Source organism: Carassius auratus, unplaced genomic scaffold (assembly GCF_003368295.1).
Source record: "Carassius auratus strain Wakin unplaced genomic scaffold, ASM336829v1 scaf_tig00024173, whole genome shotgun sequence".
Taxonomy (NCBI): domain Eukaryota; kingdom Metazoa; phylum Chordata; class Actinopteri; order Cypriniformes; family Cyprinidae; genus Carassius; species Carassius auratus.
Window position 1 is genome coordinate 326,501 of NW_020525323.1, and position 17,474 is coordinate 343,974.

At 36.9% G+C, this 17,474-nt stretch overlaps 2 protein-coding genes across 4 annotated transcripts in view; both read left to right on the forward strand.

Annotated features, from left to right (window-relative positions):
- myo15aa (myosin XVAa) overlaps positions 1-13,942 on the forward strand; it is a 28,790-nt gene extending 14,848 nt beyond the window's left edge. The window contains exons 31-63 of the mRNA XM_026250403.1: positions 94-200; positions 316-404; positions 1,042-1,165; positions 2,351-2,551; positions 2,669-2,733; positions 2,817-2,927; positions 3,466-3,544; positions 3,634-3,775; positions 3,978-4,068; positions 4,169-4,319; positions 4,405-4,520; positions 4,626-4,685; positions 5,592-5,667; positions 5,766-5,881; positions 6,167-6,285; positions 6,385-6,526; positions 6,613-6,724; positions 8,078-8,283; positions 8,379-8,521; positions 8,631-8,703; positions 9,172-9,244; positions 9,351-9,424; positions 9,557-9,639; positions 9,714-9,844; positions 9,930-10,024; positions 10,114-10,191; positions 10,284-10,380; positions 11,200-11,360; positions 11,518-11,651; positions 12,224-12,357; positions 12,448-12,581; positions 13,134-13,274; positions 13,423-13,942. Of these exons, the coding sequence (XP_026106188.1) occupies positions 94-200; positions 316-404; positions 1,042-1,165; positions 2,351-2,551; positions 2,669-2,733; positions 2,817-2,927; positions 3,466-3,544; positions 3,634-3,775; positions 3,978-4,068; positions 4,169-4,319; positions 4,405-4,520; positions 4,626-4,685; positions 5,592-5,667; positions 5,766-5,881; positions 6,167-6,285; positions 6,385-6,526; positions 6,613-6,724; positions 8,078-8,283; positions 8,379-8,521; positions 8,631-8,703; positions 9,172-9,244; positions 9,351-9,424; positions 9,557-9,639; positions 9,714-9,844; positions 9,930-10,024; positions 10,114-10,191; positions 10,284-10,380; positions 11,200-11,360; positions 11,518-11,651; positions 12,224-12,357; positions 12,448-12,581; positions 13,134-13,274; positions 13,423-13,524 (3,760 nt within the window). The 3' untranslated portion in view covers positions 13,525-13,942. The remainder of the gene's footprint in view (positions 1-93; positions 201-315; positions 405-1,041; positions 1,166-2,350; positions 2,552-2,668; positions 2,734-2,816; positions 2,928-3,465; positions 3,545-3,633; positions 3,776-3,977; positions 4,069-4,168; positions 4,320-4,404; positions 4,521-4,625; positions 4,686-5,591; positions 5,668-5,765; positions 5,882-6,166; positions 6,286-6,384; positions 6,527-6,612; positions 6,725-8,077; positions 8,284-8,378; positions 8,522-8,630; positions 8,704-9,171; positions 9,245-9,350; positions 9,425-9,556; positions 9,640-9,713; positions 9,845-9,929; positions 10,025-10,113; positions 10,192-10,283; positions 10,381-11,199; positions 11,361-11,517; positions 11,652-12,223; positions 12,358-12,447; positions 12,582-13,133; positions 13,275-13,422) is intronic.
- A 554-nt stretch (positions 13,943-14,496) lies between these two features.
- The window catches only part of llgl1 (LLGL scribble cell polarity complex component 1), a 34,620-nt gene continuing 31,642 nt past the window's right edge, over positions 14,497-17,474 (forward strand). For 2 of the 3 annotated variants that reach the window (XM_026250416.1, XM_026250417.1), the window contains exons 1-2: positions 14,498-14,743; positions 16,186-16,283. In XM_026250416.1, the coding sequence (XP_026106201.1) occupies positions 14,663-14,743; positions 16,186-16,283 (179 nt within the window). In that variant the 5' untranslated portion in view covers positions 14,498-14,662. Of the gene's footprint in view, positions 14,744-16,185; positions 16,284-17,474 lie in introns of all 3 variants that reach the window. The other variant, XM_026250418.1, reaches the window with a different exon arrangement.

Sequence of the window (17,474 nt, forward strand, 5' to 3'; positions counted from 1 at the left end):
TGTTTTATGTATAGTTATTTTCAGGGGAAATATTTTTGCAGTGTTATTGTATTGTTTTTTTTAATATTTTGTCCTCAATATGAACTTTCACAGGGCTCTGTTTGGAAGCGGGTTTGATTCTGATGATGACAGCTCACTTCTGCTCCCCCAGACAATGCCAAGCTCCAGTCTGCCAGATTTAGATGGATATTACAGCCACGGTCAGCTGTTTTTTTGTATGTGTGTGTGTGTGTGTGTGTTTTGGCTAGTTTTTAAAATGCTTTTACATATTCTGTTCTGACCCCCCCCCCCCATAACTGTCATATAAATATATAGAAACAGACTTCAGTGAAGCACCCACTCAGAAAGGCATGGACAGATACCTGGACAGCTTGTTTGACCCAGTTCTGTCTGATGGTAATGGGGTAAGTGTCTCATGCTCATGCTCATGCCTAATTCAAATAAATGTAAATGTTATAGAAAACTATATTATTTGGAAGTTAAATGTAGCTATTTATGGAAAGAAGCTTAAAAATATAACATGAAATCATGAAGAAAACAACTGGCCACTTGATCCTCATAGTGTAAGTGATTGAGTGGATCAAATTTGCTCTGTGGGCGCCAGGTCCCCTGCACTGGAGGTGATTAAGTTACCACTTTACCGTATTTCTCACAGCATTGAGCATACTTTATTTTTTGCCTTTAGCTTTATTATTTTGGTTTTATATATATATATATATATATATATATAAAAAAAGAAACTTGGATTGAGGGAAATTGTAAAAAAATAATAAGCATGGTAATTTTTCTGTCAAAAGGACTAGGTAGTTTAAAAATAATAATTCTTTGCTCACTTAAAGATCCTAGACTGGTATTGCTAAACAAGACTCCTGTGGTCTAGGCAAGCATGGCTCTGTCTCTGTTGCACTATTAAATGGGCCATGCCCCTCTCAGAGAGTATAAGGTACTCCCATGGGGAGATTGATTTCTCGTATGACTGAGCTGGGAATGATCCAGCCCTGAGTTGAGAGCCTGTTTTGCTTTGCCTTATCTCTTCTGCAGGATTTTGAGAAGTCATCCAGCATGTCCAGCCGTATGAAGGGAGCCGGTGGGATTGGAGGGCAGGATGGGGACATAGAGAAGCCCCTCTCCAGCAGGCCTTATCCCCCCGGACTGCAGCCCGGTGGTGAGCTCTGCATCTGTTTTCTTTCTGCTCTCTCCTTACCACACATCAATGATGCATGGGTACCCTAGGGTCAATTGGTACCTGAAAGCAATCAATTGCCGGATAAACATTCAGACTTGCAAATTATTGTAAACCGCACATTTGCAAATGCTTTGCATGATAAATGATCAATGTACCATTTAGATTGATTTAATGCTTTGGTGATTTTAAGGGACTGTGGCTTTTGGTGATGGGTGTTCCATGGGTCATTCTATAAGATGGGTGCTATTTGTGTTCCTTAAATTTGTATGTGTAAAAAAATACAAGAAAATAAAAAAAAAACTCTTTTCAAAGCATATGGCATCTTTTGCTACTTGTACATTTTTCTAATCAAATTAACAAAAAATCCAGAAGCTTTATTTATAAATATGATTATTAACTTATATTAAGATTAAAAGTTATTTAGTTACCTTAAGGTTTGTTTTGTTTTACTTATTCAACTGTAAAATTGTCAATAGTCTACTGTTACATTTCTGAAGACATAATAATGTAATATGTTTCCCATTTGTGTTATTTGAATCAAATAAATGCTAATGGAAATAAATTATAAAAACATATTCCACTTTTAGCAACATTTGTCATTGTTGCTTAGTTTAATTGGAAGTACTTAAAAAACTACAACTAAATAATAAACTAAAACTTAAAATAAATAAAAATGACTAAAGATAGTATAGACATATAAAAAAACCAAAACGTAATAAAAATGTCATGACACAAAAAGCACAACAAAATGACTAAAACAGAAAATATAATTAATAAAAAAATAGACAATATTTATAACAATGTCATGCATAGTCAGTGATACTTAACTATGCATATTGTTGAGTCTGTTCTGTGTGATTGTATATAGAGTACATACATAAATTTGTGCAACTTAATTGAATTCAAACATCTTTTGAAATATCAAAATAAAACACAGAGTATTTTTAGCACATCCATCCTGTTAATGAACAATGTTGCAAGGTGTTCAGTTCGCTTTCAGCTATACTGGTCATATTTATTTTTAATAGGGGTTGGCACAGCTAATTGGGCTTTGTCTGACCTCAAAACTTTATAGCCAAGCCAATCCTTGCATTAACTCGTTTGATCAAGACATGTTAAAGGGGTAATTGCGTACTGATCCTTAGCCATATTTACTATCCTCAGCGGTGCCAGTTCTACCTGTTATGGGAGGAACAATGATGCCACCTATACCTATGCCAGCTATGTCTTCTGTGCCTCATGCACACGCCTCTACCGCCGTACCTTCAGTACCCTCAATGCCAGCTATGCCTTCTATGCCAGCTTTCCCTGCTATGCCATCTTTGCCGGCTGTGCCTAATGTGCCACCATTGCCTGATATGTCAGGTATGAATGCTGCATAAATGACGCTTTCTGCTGATTTGTTCTCTGGGATCATTTTGTGAAAGACAGCGCTGTTATTATAATCACAGTTATTAGAGTACATCTGCTTTATTTCTAAAGGTGTAGATCCAGCTGTGTTAGCACAGCAGCAGCAAGCCATCATCAACCAGCAAGCGATTATACTGGTGAGCACATACAGCAAGACTTAAACTTGTAGTTAGCTACAGCTAAATGCGTTTGACTACTGAGCTAATGTGATGTACCACAGGCTCAGCAGATGACAATGCAAGCCATGGCCCTCCAGCAGCAGATGTATAATTCAGCGCAGCACACACACAGCGAGCATGTGCCAGCTCCCCGTTCCAGCCAGTACAGCCCTGTGAGTATCTCTGAGTACTGATTACAATATAGTTGATAAATGATTAGATATGAAGTGTACTTTTTTTTAAAAATAACATTATAATGGTATATACTATAGAAGCCATATTAGCACTAAATTCCCACATACACTATTGTTCAAAGGTTTGAGGTTGGCAGGATTTTGTTTATTTTTTTTTAAAGACGTCTGTTATGGTCTCCAAGAGTGGATTTATTAAATAAAAAATACTGTAAAACGGTTTAATTGTGAGCCAAAATTGCAATTTAAAATAACAATGTTGAAGGCAGCATTTGTTCTCAGGATTCTGAATAGAAAGTTAAAAAGAGCAGCATTTATTTTAATTGAAACCTTTTTGTAATATTATAAACTTGTCGTCAGGTAATGCATTCTCGCTAAATAAAAGTATTAATTTATTTAAAAAAAAATAACTGACCAAAAAAATTTTGATCAGTAGTGAACAGTTGTTAAAATAAACAGATAGAACATTCAAAAACTGGTTGTCATCATTTTTAATCATTACATGTCTTTTATTTTGAAGATTAAACAAGAATCTGGACCTGTTTCCTACAAACCAACCCCGGCTTCTCCACCACAGAAATCTTCACAGCGACAGTACAGTATGTCATTAAATCAATCCACATACCTTCATGCTTAATTTTACTCATTAAAATTACTATTTCATTAGTATGTTGATATGTTTCCGAAGGCCCGACTAGAAGGGATCCACCAGCGGGAGATGTGGTGCGAGCCACGGTCTCAAACTCTGAACACTTAGAGCCAAGTCACAACATCAAAGACATTATCAAGCAGTACCAAACAAACCCTGTCAAACCAGCCGAGACAGCCAGGTGAGAAATCCACATTTTCAGATCCAAAAGCCAGTTCCACATCTTTAATAATGAATGACCCGAACTGAAAACCGATCCACAGCCAACCAATGTTCTTCTTGACCTCGCAACAAAACATTCATAAAATATTAACCAAAAGAGATCTTTAAATTAGAACGGAACAAAGGCCAAAGCTCTAAATGTGTGCTGGACTTCAATGCAGGAGGGAAGCCAAAGTGTTTCTGAAGAAACCAGACCCCCATGATCAAGCGATGATGATTCTTAAGGACCAGATGAGTGCTCCACCTCCACAGGTAGATCGCTTATAGATTGTTTACAGATAATAATTAAGTCATATGTTTTAGTGTTGCCGTTGCGGGTAATGCTTAGTATGTTGGTATCCCACACAACCAGCGAAAGAAAACCTACACGCCAGTCTCTCCCTCATCCTCTGCTAAGGAGTTGGATTATGATGGTGGGGCACTGAAACCAGCAAAGAGCATCAAGATGCAGCGATCACCTCCTGTGCCAGCTGTTAGTCAGAGATTCCCGGCACCTGCACCTGGTAAACTTAGTCCATCTACAGTATGTCATTTAATTTCTGTTCAATGCAGAGGCCGTAGTAGCATGGCTGTTATGTTGCATTACAGTATCTAGGGAACTTCCGGTAGAGGAGGAGAATATTCAGACTCAGCTGCACAGGAGGAGCAGTGAAGAGCACTACACCTACACCAATGTCCCATGGAAGATCTACTTGAGGAAAGAGGCCAGTGTCATTTGTGTTGGGATGGGTTAATGGACACAGTGCCTTTGCTCGGGAATATGGAAGTGATTGATTATGAAACGTACAATTTTTGTCATCTGTTTTTAGGTTTTTTATCCCAAAGACAGCTTCAACCACCCGCTGATGTTAGACCTGTTGTTCAAGCAGGTTTGATACCTTTTTCTTTCAGTTCACTTTGGTATTAGGGCTGGGAAATCAATACGGTTCCTCTTGTCATTTTATAGTTGACAATAAAACATTCAGTTCCTGAAGATTAAATAATAGGTCAATGTGTAACTTTGTTTGGATGGATGAAGTGTGCATGAAACGTGAGGCATAAATATTTACTTGTATTACAACAATCAATAATACATCAATGATAAATAATAAATGAACACCCCATAATGAAGTAATGAAACCCACTTTAGGGACGTAATCTGTATAAAGAGATTTAACTTTGATATTTATTTAACAGCCATAATTTAAGCACGCTACTATTAAAAATATTGGGATCAGTACGTTTTGTTTGTTTTTGAAAGAAGTCAGCAAGTCCTCATTGCTCAAAAATACACCAAAACAGTCATTTGCGAAACATTATGCCAATTTTAAATATTTTTAAAAATGTAATGTAATTTATTCCTGTGATGGCAAAGCTGAATTTTCAGCATCAGTGTCACGTAATCCTTCAGAAATCTTTTGATATGTTGATTTCCTGCTTAAGAAACATTTCTGATTATTATCAATGTTGTGTTGCTTAATATTTTTGTGGAAACATTTTACAATTTTTTTTTTAATTAAAAGTAAAAAAAGATAAAAAGCATTTATTTTTACTTTGACTTTACTGCCGATCAATTTACTTGTTGAATAAAAGTATTAAAGTGCCCTAATTATGGATAATGAAAGGTTCATATTTTGGTTTTTGGGGTCCCCAACAACAGGTTGTCATGTCAATTTTCAAAAATCTATAATAGGGTAAATTTAATTTCTTTTAAATTTATTTGACTAGTGTTTGTAAAGGGAATTGTGTTGGTTTTACTCTTATTAACCATATTTACTATTAAACTTTGATCTTAGATTGTCCATGACACTTTCTCAGAGGCTTGCATTCGCATTACAACAGAAGAAAGGCAGAAGATGAAATCCCTTTTTGGTATGATTTATGTTCATTATCTTACATACACATTTGTCTCGTGTAATATGTGAGCACTTCCTGCTGAGAGGAACATTTTGTCTTCTGTATCGTGACAGTGGAGCACAACATTGACATGAATGCCACAATCCAGGATGAGAATGTGAAGAAGAAGATTGTGCTTGCTGCAAGAGACACGTGGGACATCTACTTCTCACGCCTCTTCCCAGCATCTGTAAGGAATCCCTCTCAGATAATCCTCTGAAAAAACCTATGTAGACCAGCATGCATTTTAGTCCTGGTCCAGGCTGGTTTATGTTGGACAGAATTGGTTTAGCGGGTGGACCAGCATAGCACACTGTCAAAATTATTAAGCATGCTTCTGGTGAAGCTGGTTGAAATGAACATGAAGAAGTCATGTCTTGCATGTCAGCATCTAAAAACACTGATGTTTTAAACAGGTATTTGCTGTATCATAATGCTATTTAAAACAAACCCAAGTGAAAATCTTCCTGAACAGGGCAGTGTTGGCACAGGAGTCCAGGTGCTGTCTGTATCTCATAGAGGGATCAAGCTTTTGAAAATGGTCAGGAGCAGTGCGGTCGCTCCAGACTACTTCAGAGTTCTGCGACCCTACAGGTACCAGAGACTTTAAATGACTTTGAGTGACGGCACCGCCATCACACCATGGATATTTTTAGTTGTGGATGTATTGGGATCATTGTTAATGTCTTACAGCTACACAGACATCATGTTCGTCACCATTCCTTCCAAAAACATGCTGGAGTTCAACCTCACCAATGAGAAACTGATTCTGTTCTCTGCCAAAGCTCCTCAGGTCAAAACCATGATTGACTACTTTATCACAGAGCTGAAAAAGGTCCGTTCTCGCACACATTGGTTTGCTTCGGAGATGATGTGGTGCTGTGCATTAATTGTGCTCTCTCTCTCTCTCTCTCGCTCTAGGACTCAGACTATGTCGTTGCTGTGCGTAATTACATTACAGATGACAGAATGCTGCTCAGTTTCCACAAAGGAGACATCATACGCTTGCAGAAAATGGAAGGCCTAGATTCAGGTGAGACTGCTTTTAACCAGTCATGAAGACCTGACATTACTCTTCACATTTGGGGGAAAAGAGACTTAATCATTAGGACAGCAGCTCTGAAATATAACACTTGAAGACACACATGGGTCAAGAATGTAATCTATTAATTTATAAAAATAAAAAAGTATATGTGTATAAATAAATAAATAAATAAATAAATAAATAAATAAATAAATAAATAAATATATATATATATATATATATATAAATTAAATTCATAAAATAAGTTTTAAAAGTTTTAAAATATGTTTTAAAATTCTTATTTTTTATTTCTTTTTTATATACATTTTACATCATTTATAAATTGGAACATGCATTTGCTAGATGATTACTACATTAATTTTACAATATAATATAATATAATATAATATAATATAATATAATATAATATAATATAATATAATATAATATAATATAATATAATATAATATAATATAATACTTTTTAAAAGTTAGGTTTTTGTTTAAAAGTCTCTTTTTAAATAATTGTCTCCTATTTGTAATACGTTTTAAAATTTAATTTATTCCTGTGATGGTAAAGCTGAATTTTCAGCATCAATACTCCAGTCTTCAGAGTCACATTATCCGAAAACTTTCCAATATGCTGATTTGTTGTTTATTATTGTGAATGCTGTTTCTTACTACCAGTCATTTCTTGTTATTATCAAGGTTGAAAACTGTGCTGATTAATATTTTGTATTAATTGTGATTCAGATTTTATTCAGGATCCTTAAAAAAAAGAAAATTCTAAAGAAAAGCCTGTATGTGAAATAGAAAACATTTCTAATGTCATACTGTCACTTTTGATCAGTTTTGGTCAGTTGGATGTGTCCTTGCTGAATGAAAATATTCATTTATTTACAAAAAAAAAATTTTGTTTGACCTGTTGTTTATTGATATAGACAAATAGTATACTGGGGATTCAAAATACGTTGTACAAGGCACAATAAGTTGTTCATCTAAGCTCTGTGGCTGTTTCACAGGCCAGTGTTATGGTTGCATAGTGAAAAAGAAGGTGATTCTCCTGGAGGAATTAAAAAGAGACACACCTGATTTTGGTGGGTCGTGTGTGGACACTTGAATGGAGTGCTGTTTTGTGCTTTCTACGTGTGCTGTTTCACTTAGCAGTGTCATTGTAGTTGAATTGCTTGCGTGCAGACACATCTGAAATTCTGTGTCCCTATTTGCATGTACAGAACCTGTCTTCCTTCCCCAAGCATGATGGTTTCACTGCTGCTTTTTATACCGGCGCTTCAGTCTGCTCTTAAAATGCCATGCTACTGTCCCGCACACTTTCACACACCATTTCTTGTATCGTGCTAAGGCTGGAAGTTTGGGGCCATTCATGGGCGATCTGGGGTTTTTCCTGTGGAGTTTGTTCAGCCAGTGGCTGCTCCTGACTTCATTAACATTCCTGTGGACAAAAAAGAGGAACCCAAGAATAAGCAGGGTCGCGTGGCCGCCTCAGCAGCTGTGGCAGTGGCTGTAGGTTCTGCCGCCGCAGCCCATGAACTCGACCGGTCTATTGAGGTATATGTGTTTAACAGGCACATCATCTGAAATTCAGATTTACATGTATCATAGACCCTTCTGAGTGGCGTTGTGCTGCTGCTCCTCACCTCTAGGTGGCGTCTTCTGTCAGTGAGTATGCAGAGGCCTACGCAGACCGCGCTGATATGGACATCGATGAGAGGATCCTGCAAGACAGCCAATACAACATGGTGGAGTTTGCGAAGAAATATTTCAGAGGGGCCCAGAGAAAAAATGGGTCAGTGGATTACATCACAGGGGAAACTGCGAACTCATGTTTTCAGTTGCATAGCTGAATTAAAAGAAACTGTGTAAGTGAAACACTGATGCAAGCTTCTGTTTTGCAGTGATTCGTATAAGAAAAAGTCAAAGAAAACAAAGGAATCCAGGGAACCATCAGAAATGGTGAAATTTTCCAAGGTATAGAATGAGTACCATACAATATTCTAACATTCTTTACTCAATATTCTATTATAAGAAATGGAGATGGGGGTTTTAAGGACACAAAACGACTTTAAAAGTGGTCTATACATCTTGTGCACTATATTGCAAGTCTACTAAAGTCATATGACAGATTTGTTTGACAAACAAATTGAATTTTAGGTTGTAGTTCACAAAATTGAATAACTCAGTGGTAAAGAACCATCTCAAAGAATGAGATTGAAGAATGTATATTGGTGAATATAATGTCATTTCTTTCAGTGAGTAATGACTACTATTTAAATACTTTTTTGTTGTTGTTGTAGTACATGAGGGTGAATAAATGATGAAAAAATAATTATTTAGTTTAACTATTCCTGTAAGTTGAAAGAAAATTAAGCAAGACCTTGCAAAATGATCCATATTTCTGATGCATGTTCTTTCATCATTTTTGCTTTGGTTATGTAGTCTCCCATTCAAGAGTCCCTAATCGAGTTCACTGATGAAAACATGAACAAAGTCGCTGCAGAGATTTTTCTTGGTAAGCTGAAGGTTCAGTGTGAACTAATTGAGAAGTGTCTATAAATGAATCTATAAAAATGTTGTGTTTACTATATAATACAGCTTCAATAATTCTTATCTTGCAGCTATAATGAAGTTTATGGGAGACTACCCTATGAAAAACCAGACGGAGCAGGAGATTGTGAGCACCATCCTAAGGGTACGCAGCTCTTCAAATAGCGCGAGAATTAGACAAGAATTCCCATCATGAATTATTAAGATAACAGAACAGGAATGTGCTAAATGTGTTTAATGCCACTGCAATATGCAATATGAATAACCTCTGTTGCAGCTGAGTGGCGAGTATGGACTAATGAGGGATGAAGCGTACTGCCAAGTCCTCAAGCAGATCACTGCGAACACCAGCTCCAAGACGTAAGAGCCTTTTTCTTTCTGAATAATGAAACCAAACAGCCAGGGTCATATATGATCTTTTCTGTATTTCACAGGGAGAGTTGTCAGAGGGGCTGGAGGCTGCTGTACATCCTCACTGCATACTACAAGTGTTCAGAGGCGCTTAAACCTTACCTGCTGAAGTACCTTCTAGACGTCTGTGCGAGTCCAGGGGTGCACTTTCAAGGTATACTGCTGCTTTAGCTACATGTCACAGCTGCTACACAGAGAAAATGCTGACTGATGGTTACACCAACATGATATATTGACAGGTATTTCCAAGGCTTGTGAGCAAAACCTAAGGAAGACGTTCCAGTATGGTGGACGTGTTGAACATCCTAATGGGATGGAATTGAAAGCTATGCTGGTTAGTTGCACATAAACAAATTTTAATGCAAATTTTAGGGACATTGTCAGCAATTTCTGCTTAAATATGCACAATCCAATGTTTTCAAGGCTGGAAGGAGTTCCAAGCGCCAGTTGTTTCTTCTTCCTGGTGGAATTGAACGCCATCTAAAGATCAAAACCTGCTCAGTATGTTGACTGTATTTACTCGAAACTCGATCAACCATGTAATTCATTTAGCAGGAAAAATGTGATTCTCATTCGCTTTTGTTACTTTGGAGGTTGCTTTGGATGCCATTGAAGAGCTGTGCTATGAGATGGGTCTACATAAACTTGAAGCCCTGGATGAATATGCTATATTTGTGGTCACAAACAGAGGTGAGATGACAAAAAGGAAAATACATAATCAAAATCTAATATCGGATGATTTGTAGTAGCTGATATGGTAGTTATCTTATCTTATGAAACGAAAGGGTCATTTTTACTTGGAATAGTTCACTTAAAAATAAAAATGAACTCACCCTCAGGTCATCCAAGAAGTAAATAAAATTTGTTTCTTCATCATGGGAACAGATTTGGAGAAATGTAGTATTATATCGCTTACTCACCAATGGATGGATTCACTGTAGTGAATGGGTGCCATCAGAATTAGAGTCCGAACAGCTGATCAAAACACCACAATAATCCAAAATTAATTCACGTGACTTCCTCAGTCAATATCTTGTGAAATTAAACGTTTTTGTCAACTGTTCGTACTGTAATTCTGACGGCACCCATTCACTACAGTGCATCCATCCATTGGTGAGCAAGTGACGTAATGCTAAATTTCTCCAAATCTGTTCCCATGATGAAGAAGCAAATTAATCTACATGCTGAATGCCCTAGGGGTGAGTACATTTTTCAGCAAATTTCCAGTATTGGGTGAACTCTTCCTCTAAGATGATAAAAGTGATACAAAGACCCACATGGAAAGAACCTATATGAGGATATATGCAGTTTACATGAAACCTATATTCAATTTATATGCACATATATGCTGCATATATGTACATATAATATAGTAAAACGGCCAATTTTATAAATGTCACATATATTAAAAACCTTTATCAAAACCTATATTAAAACATACGTTTATATAGGTTATTTCCATGTGGGGATTGAAATCTGTATTCCCATGTGTTGTCAATTTTTCTCCAGGTCAGAATGTTTGCCCTCTAAACAAAAGGGAGTACATCTTGGATGTTGCTACAGAAGCTGAACATGTTGACAGCAACTACAGTCTGTGGTTTCGAAGAGTGATCTGGACGCAGCCACTGAAGTTTGACAATGAGCTCGGAGTCACTATGCATTACAATCAGGTACATCAGCCAGACTGATTCAGTTTCCCAGACGTTCCTTTCATGTCCAGTGCTGCTTATTGCACAAGTTACAAAGATCTGAGGCATTTGTTCTCGATTCGTTCTACGTTTTCTCTGTTCAAGCTACACTAATCTGATCTTCATTCACATTTTACAGGTGTCCCCTGACTACTTGAAAGGGCTGCTCAGTGTTGTCCCACAGGGTAAAGCCAGTGAGCAGCAGCTTCAGCAAGTGTCAAAACTGGCAGCTCTGCAACATCGTGCCAAGGATTCGATCCACCTGCCAACCTTGTAATGCAATTAATCTGACTGAAATCATATCCTCAATTTATCAACCAAAGAAATAAATGACTTGTGTATCAATGAAAAACTTAAAAAAGGGCACATTTACCACACTGAACCAAATGACCATGATAAATCTAAAGAAAATAGAATAGAAAAAAAATAGAGCAAGCTAGTATTAGAAAAAAATACATTTTACATATCCTCAAACATACTTCTTTCAAAGCCCCCAAACTCTGAACTGTAGTTTCAGATATATATATTTACTGTATCAAGCTTGGTTCTGGTCTCTTAATGAGCTCGCTAATTGCTTACACTTCAAAGAAACTTGCAGGGAAATACAATCCCAGGGATCATTACTAGGTATGAGGGAGAAATGAGTCACTTTGAATAGATCTGTCCTCATGTTAATTACTGTGCCAATAATTGTATATAGGTCAAATCCACAGTTATAAAAACACAGTGTTGTGCTTGTAATTGTTTAGTTGGCCCCTGATGGAGAACAGCACCTGTCTGATGTCCCTCAGCTAATATAAGTTACCTCTTCTATAGACTAACATTCTCTTGTTCTCTGCCGTCAGTCACGAGGTTCAGGAGTATATCCCCTCCCAGCTCTTCGGTCTCCAGCGGCACCAGCAGTGGTTAAACATGGTGACCCAGCACATGCAGCAGGTGCAGGCCCTCACTCCTCATCAGGCCAAAGCACAATTTCTGGGTGAGGTCTTGATTTGGGAGAAGAGCCAGTGTGAAGACGCACTGCCTTTTATTCCAAACACTGATTGTTGTGCTTGTGTGTCTGTTTCAGGGCTCGTGAGTGCTTTCCCCATGTTTGGCTCGTCGTTCTTCTACATTCAGAGCAGCAGTAATAGTGCTATCGACACCCCCTGCATTCTGGCTGTCAACCAAAATGGTCTGAACTTTCTAAGAAAAGATACTCATGTAAGTTTAACCCCTTTATTTCCAGTGCTTAATAAATGCCTAACCTCCTTGGCAAGTGTTTTTAGGCTGTATTTCTAAAACGGCAGCATATTTAAAAAAATTGCTGACCTAAAAATTTGAATTCAGACACAATTTAGAAAGTCATAAGCTGGAAATGACTTCAGGGCGTGTAAATAAGTCTTCAGTCTTCAGTTCATCAAGGCTGCATTTATTTGATAACAAATACATTAAGAACAGTAATATTGTGAAAGCAGCCATTACTCCAGTCTTCAGTGTCACAAGATCCTCCAGAGGCCTTTTTAACATGCTGATTTGATGGTTAAGAAAACTTTCTCCCCATTATCTACATTATTATTGTATTTTTCATTGATGAGGTTAGAAGTTTTTTCGTTTGCAATGGTTCAGTAATTAAATATGTCATCTGCTTTGGAACTGCTAAAGTGTCCATTTTACTGTATATTTCCAAAGATTTTCCAATTTATCTGCATTTCCTCCCATGATATTATATAACGGTCACATATAGATGTCACAGCTGTTTTCAATGTTCTTCAGGAGCCGATGGTGAAGTTTCCGCTGAAGGAAGTCCAGTCCACCCGTACACAGAGGCCCACAGCTGGCTCCAGTTACCCATATGTGGAGATAATGCTGGGTGACCTAATGTCTCAACGCATTACACAGTTACAGCTGGACCAGGTATGGCCTTTGGAATATATGATTACAAACCATCACATAATCTAATCGTGCAATATCTGCTCGTTTTAATGCACTTTTAAGGTGTGTTGTGTACATTTTCTCTGGGCCTGTGTGGGCGGAGCTTATTCCTGTGTGTTTGACTTTACAGAGTCTTGAGCTGTGCCGTGTTATCGCCATGCATATGGAGAACCTGCTGTCCGTACGAGAGAAGAGACTTACTCTGCCGCCCAGTGAAATCACTCTGCTCTAGCTCAAATTATATTTATATTACTTTTATGGCAATAATTGCAATCAGACACTATTGAACTCCTACACGTCTAAAGCCAGCTGTCATTTTTGCCTGTTTGCAATTTCAAAACCAAGTTCCAAGATTAACTTGTTATGCACAGTAATTTGCATGCATTCTGTTAGGTTGAACATATGGGCCTATAATTGAAAACAGTATAGTACTACCTCTAGTTCTGGACATGTGATCAGCAAGACTTTATTTTTGTATGAGAGAGTTCCTCTCTTAAATACTGATTTGCACTACTTGAGACTATTGTATGTTTTCAATATTTATATATTGTTTGCATTTATATGTCATGTGGATTTGAATGGGAAATTAACTATATGCACAATTAATGTAAGTGTAATATGAAGTCTTTATTCTAAATAATTAAAAACATCACAATTGACCTGTGTTTTCCCCCAATTTATTGCATATTATTTATTTACAGTAGATGCACAATTTGAGGAATCATACATTGAGTGATATATTTTAAAAAAGCACTACTATCGAATTATTAAAATTAAATTATTATTATATTTAATTATTATTTAAAAAAAATGTGAATTGAAACAATGCTTAAATAACAGTAAATTATAAAATAAAAATATATAAATATTACTTGAAAAACTAAAACATTTCAAATGTGGCCAGGAATACGTTTAGGCTGAAGCACTAAAATTACTAGCTGGTTATAAATTAAAGTTTAAGTTTAAAGTAAATAATACTAAAATAACATGATTTGATTGGCTGGTTTCTCCATGCAAACGAAATTGAATCGCTGCCAGCCAATTCAAACGTGTGAGTAAGTAAAGCTGATCCAGCGGAATACTGATCCGTGTTTTCCACACGCACGCTGGCGGTGGGCGTGGTTTGGTGAATTGGTCACAGATTCTTGCATTCTGATTGGCTCTCCCAAGTCGTGGTTCCTCTGAATTGCAGTGTGGTCAAACTGCATAAACGCAGAGCTAAAAACTTGCATGGCTTCAGGAGTGGATACGAAAGAAACCGGAGCTTGCATGAAGGATCACATTGTTTCTCTGCATCTATTCACGCCTAACGGCATTTATATCAATCTGAGACGGCGCGCGCTGTGATATTTTTCTGATTCGGCTTCAGGATGATGAAGTTTAGGTTCAGACGGCAGGGAAACGACCCTCATCGAGAGAAAATCAAACAGGATCTGTTTGCATTCAATAAGGTATGCGGGATATATAGCGTTCTCTCTCTCTTGAGCATGCATGCGGTTTCGCGTTGCATTGAAAACATTTAATTCAAGCAAATGCATTCACACTTGGCTTATTGTGAACGTGCTCTGTTACATTTACTTTATCTGCATTAACATGCATTTGATAATATGGCAATGGTTTACAACTATCATGGCCAGATATGACAATAAAAGTTGTTTGAAACCGTAGATTTTCTTTTTGTTAGTGAACAGTTGGACTTTTATGGCTTCCAGAGAATGACACATATGTTGTGTTTGCGTATAATTTTCATAATATTGAATATCTTCGTCAATGGAGCTCATTAAATTAGATCGAGCGTGTTGTCTGTTGTGAGTGACCTCAAAGTTTTCTCATGTTTGTGACTTTAACCGTTACGAACGACTGATTATCGATTGACTAATACACAGAGATATATAATATAATTTATGGTTATTTATTTTTACTAAAAGCGCAATTTATTTAGCTCAATGAGTGGTTTATTAATCTTGTTGAAAAATAAATCACGTGTGTATATTTCTGTTTGTTACTGAGCCTTGAATGTATCCTGCAGTGGTGCTGGCAGATTTAGGGTGATTGTGGGGATTTCTAGAGCTCTTAAATCATAATGAACATGTAACGGTAACTGCTCTCCTGCCAAAATCATAGAAAGTGTTTGATTGTAGGCTCTTTACTGATGACCCAACTCTGGCATGCACCATTACAGCACAATCAAACATTTCTTCCCTCCTCCTCCTCTGTGTAAAGGAAAACAGGAGGAAATGAGAGATCTCATATTATGCATGTTTTTAGAGTAGCCTATTAAAGTGCCCACTTTCGTTCATCTCTCAAATGCTGCTGCTGATGACATTTATCCACAGATGGTTTAGGAAAAACAGAGCGGCGGTGTCATGCTGATGAAGCGTCATGACACTGTGTGTAATGTTACAGGAAGGTCCTGTTATTTATCATGTCATACTTTGTCAACCTGTGAAAAGTGATCTGCATCATTCGGCCAACTTCAAGCCTTTTTTTTTTTTTTTTTTGCTTAAATTTGTGTGTTGTTTAAAGGGGACGTTTTTAGAATTGCCCAAAAACCTGTTTCTGCAAATCTCTTTTGAAGGCTTGTGAAGATGAATTTGGCATTGTCTGTCAGATCTACTAGAGCTCCTTCCTTGCTATTTTTGGTTTTGCATTGTATTTTTTTTTTTTTTCAACAAGGAAATCCTTTTCCTGACAAGACTACTGAATATATCTCTTGTATTGTTAATTGTAGCATCAGGGCTCATTAGAAGTCAATGAAGTATGAATTAGTTTCTTTTTTTTAAGCTTAGCAGAAAAAGAGGGATTTCAAAAGTCTATATAATGTACATTACATATGAATTTGAGTTCTGAATGTGTGATTTGTTTTTTTTTTCTCTTCTCTTCTTTTACTCAGACAGTTGAACATGGATTCCCAAACCAGCCAAGTGCTTTGGCCTATGACCCCAAACTGCAGCTTATGGCCATTGGAACTAAATCAGGGGCCATCAAAATGTATCCTTTTGTGAGTGCTTTCCTCAAATAGAGTGAATGTAGTTTAAGAGTTTTGTTAATATACTCTACTGTTGAAATGTTTGGGGTCAGTTAAAGTCACAGTTAGGACGTTTACATTGGCTTTGCAGAATTAACTATTCATCTTAAAAATGTCTCATAGTTTCCACAAAAATATGAATCAGCTCTACTGTATTTAACTGTTATAATAATAGAAAATGTTTTTGAGCCGCAAATCAGCATAATGTAATGATTTCAGAGAAATCATGTGACCGACTGAAGTGATGACTGCTGAAAATTCAGCTTTGCATCACAGGAATAAATCACATTTTAGAAAAGCTGTTTTAAATTGTAAGCAAAAGAGGCTTCGCTCAAAAACATTAGCTAAATAATCTTACTGGCCCCAAATACTTGAACTGAAATCTATATCTACTCAAAATTGTGTACTCCCCTTCTCTGTTGTTTATCTTCCCCATTCAAATAATAAATCAAACATTTAAATGAAATCAAAAATTAAAAGAAATCAAAATTATGTATTTATTTTGATAATGAACTGTTTGTGTGGACTATAGTGAGTCTCTCAATTGGCTTTGTGAGCTGCATCTGTGATCCTTGAGTATTCACTCCAAATCATCCATTAGAACAAGTTTTTAAACAAATTTATATATAGGTGCAATTTCTACTTGTCTGTACGATAGTGTGTCCAAACTTTTGTAAGAACTACTGGCAACACCAGCTTCTTAAGTTTTTTTAATATTACAATTTGTACATCTTCCATAAAATGTTGAGAAAGATTTGGTCATTTTGATTTCGTCAATACAATGCAGTGAGTGAATGTCCTAGTTTATGGTTCACTGATTGTGATTGATTACTCTGGATGGATGGCTCTGTTGTGTTGAAGACTTGAGTCATCTGCGTTTGTACACAATGCGACTCATTACACGTGAAAACTTGGTACTTTCAAAAAACCACACTTTGCTAAATTGTCATAATTACAGTCGACACTGTCCAGGCCTGAATCTTTGAGTCTGTAGAGGGTAGAAGGAATGTTTAGGAGGATACCATCAGAGTGAAGTGTTATTATCTAGTCCTTCTGAACCGGACGGGTCAGACAGGCCTAGTATCATGGAATACATCCAACATTCTTCCACAGTCACGCTTGCTTTTTTTTTCTGTGATGGAAGCTAAGATATA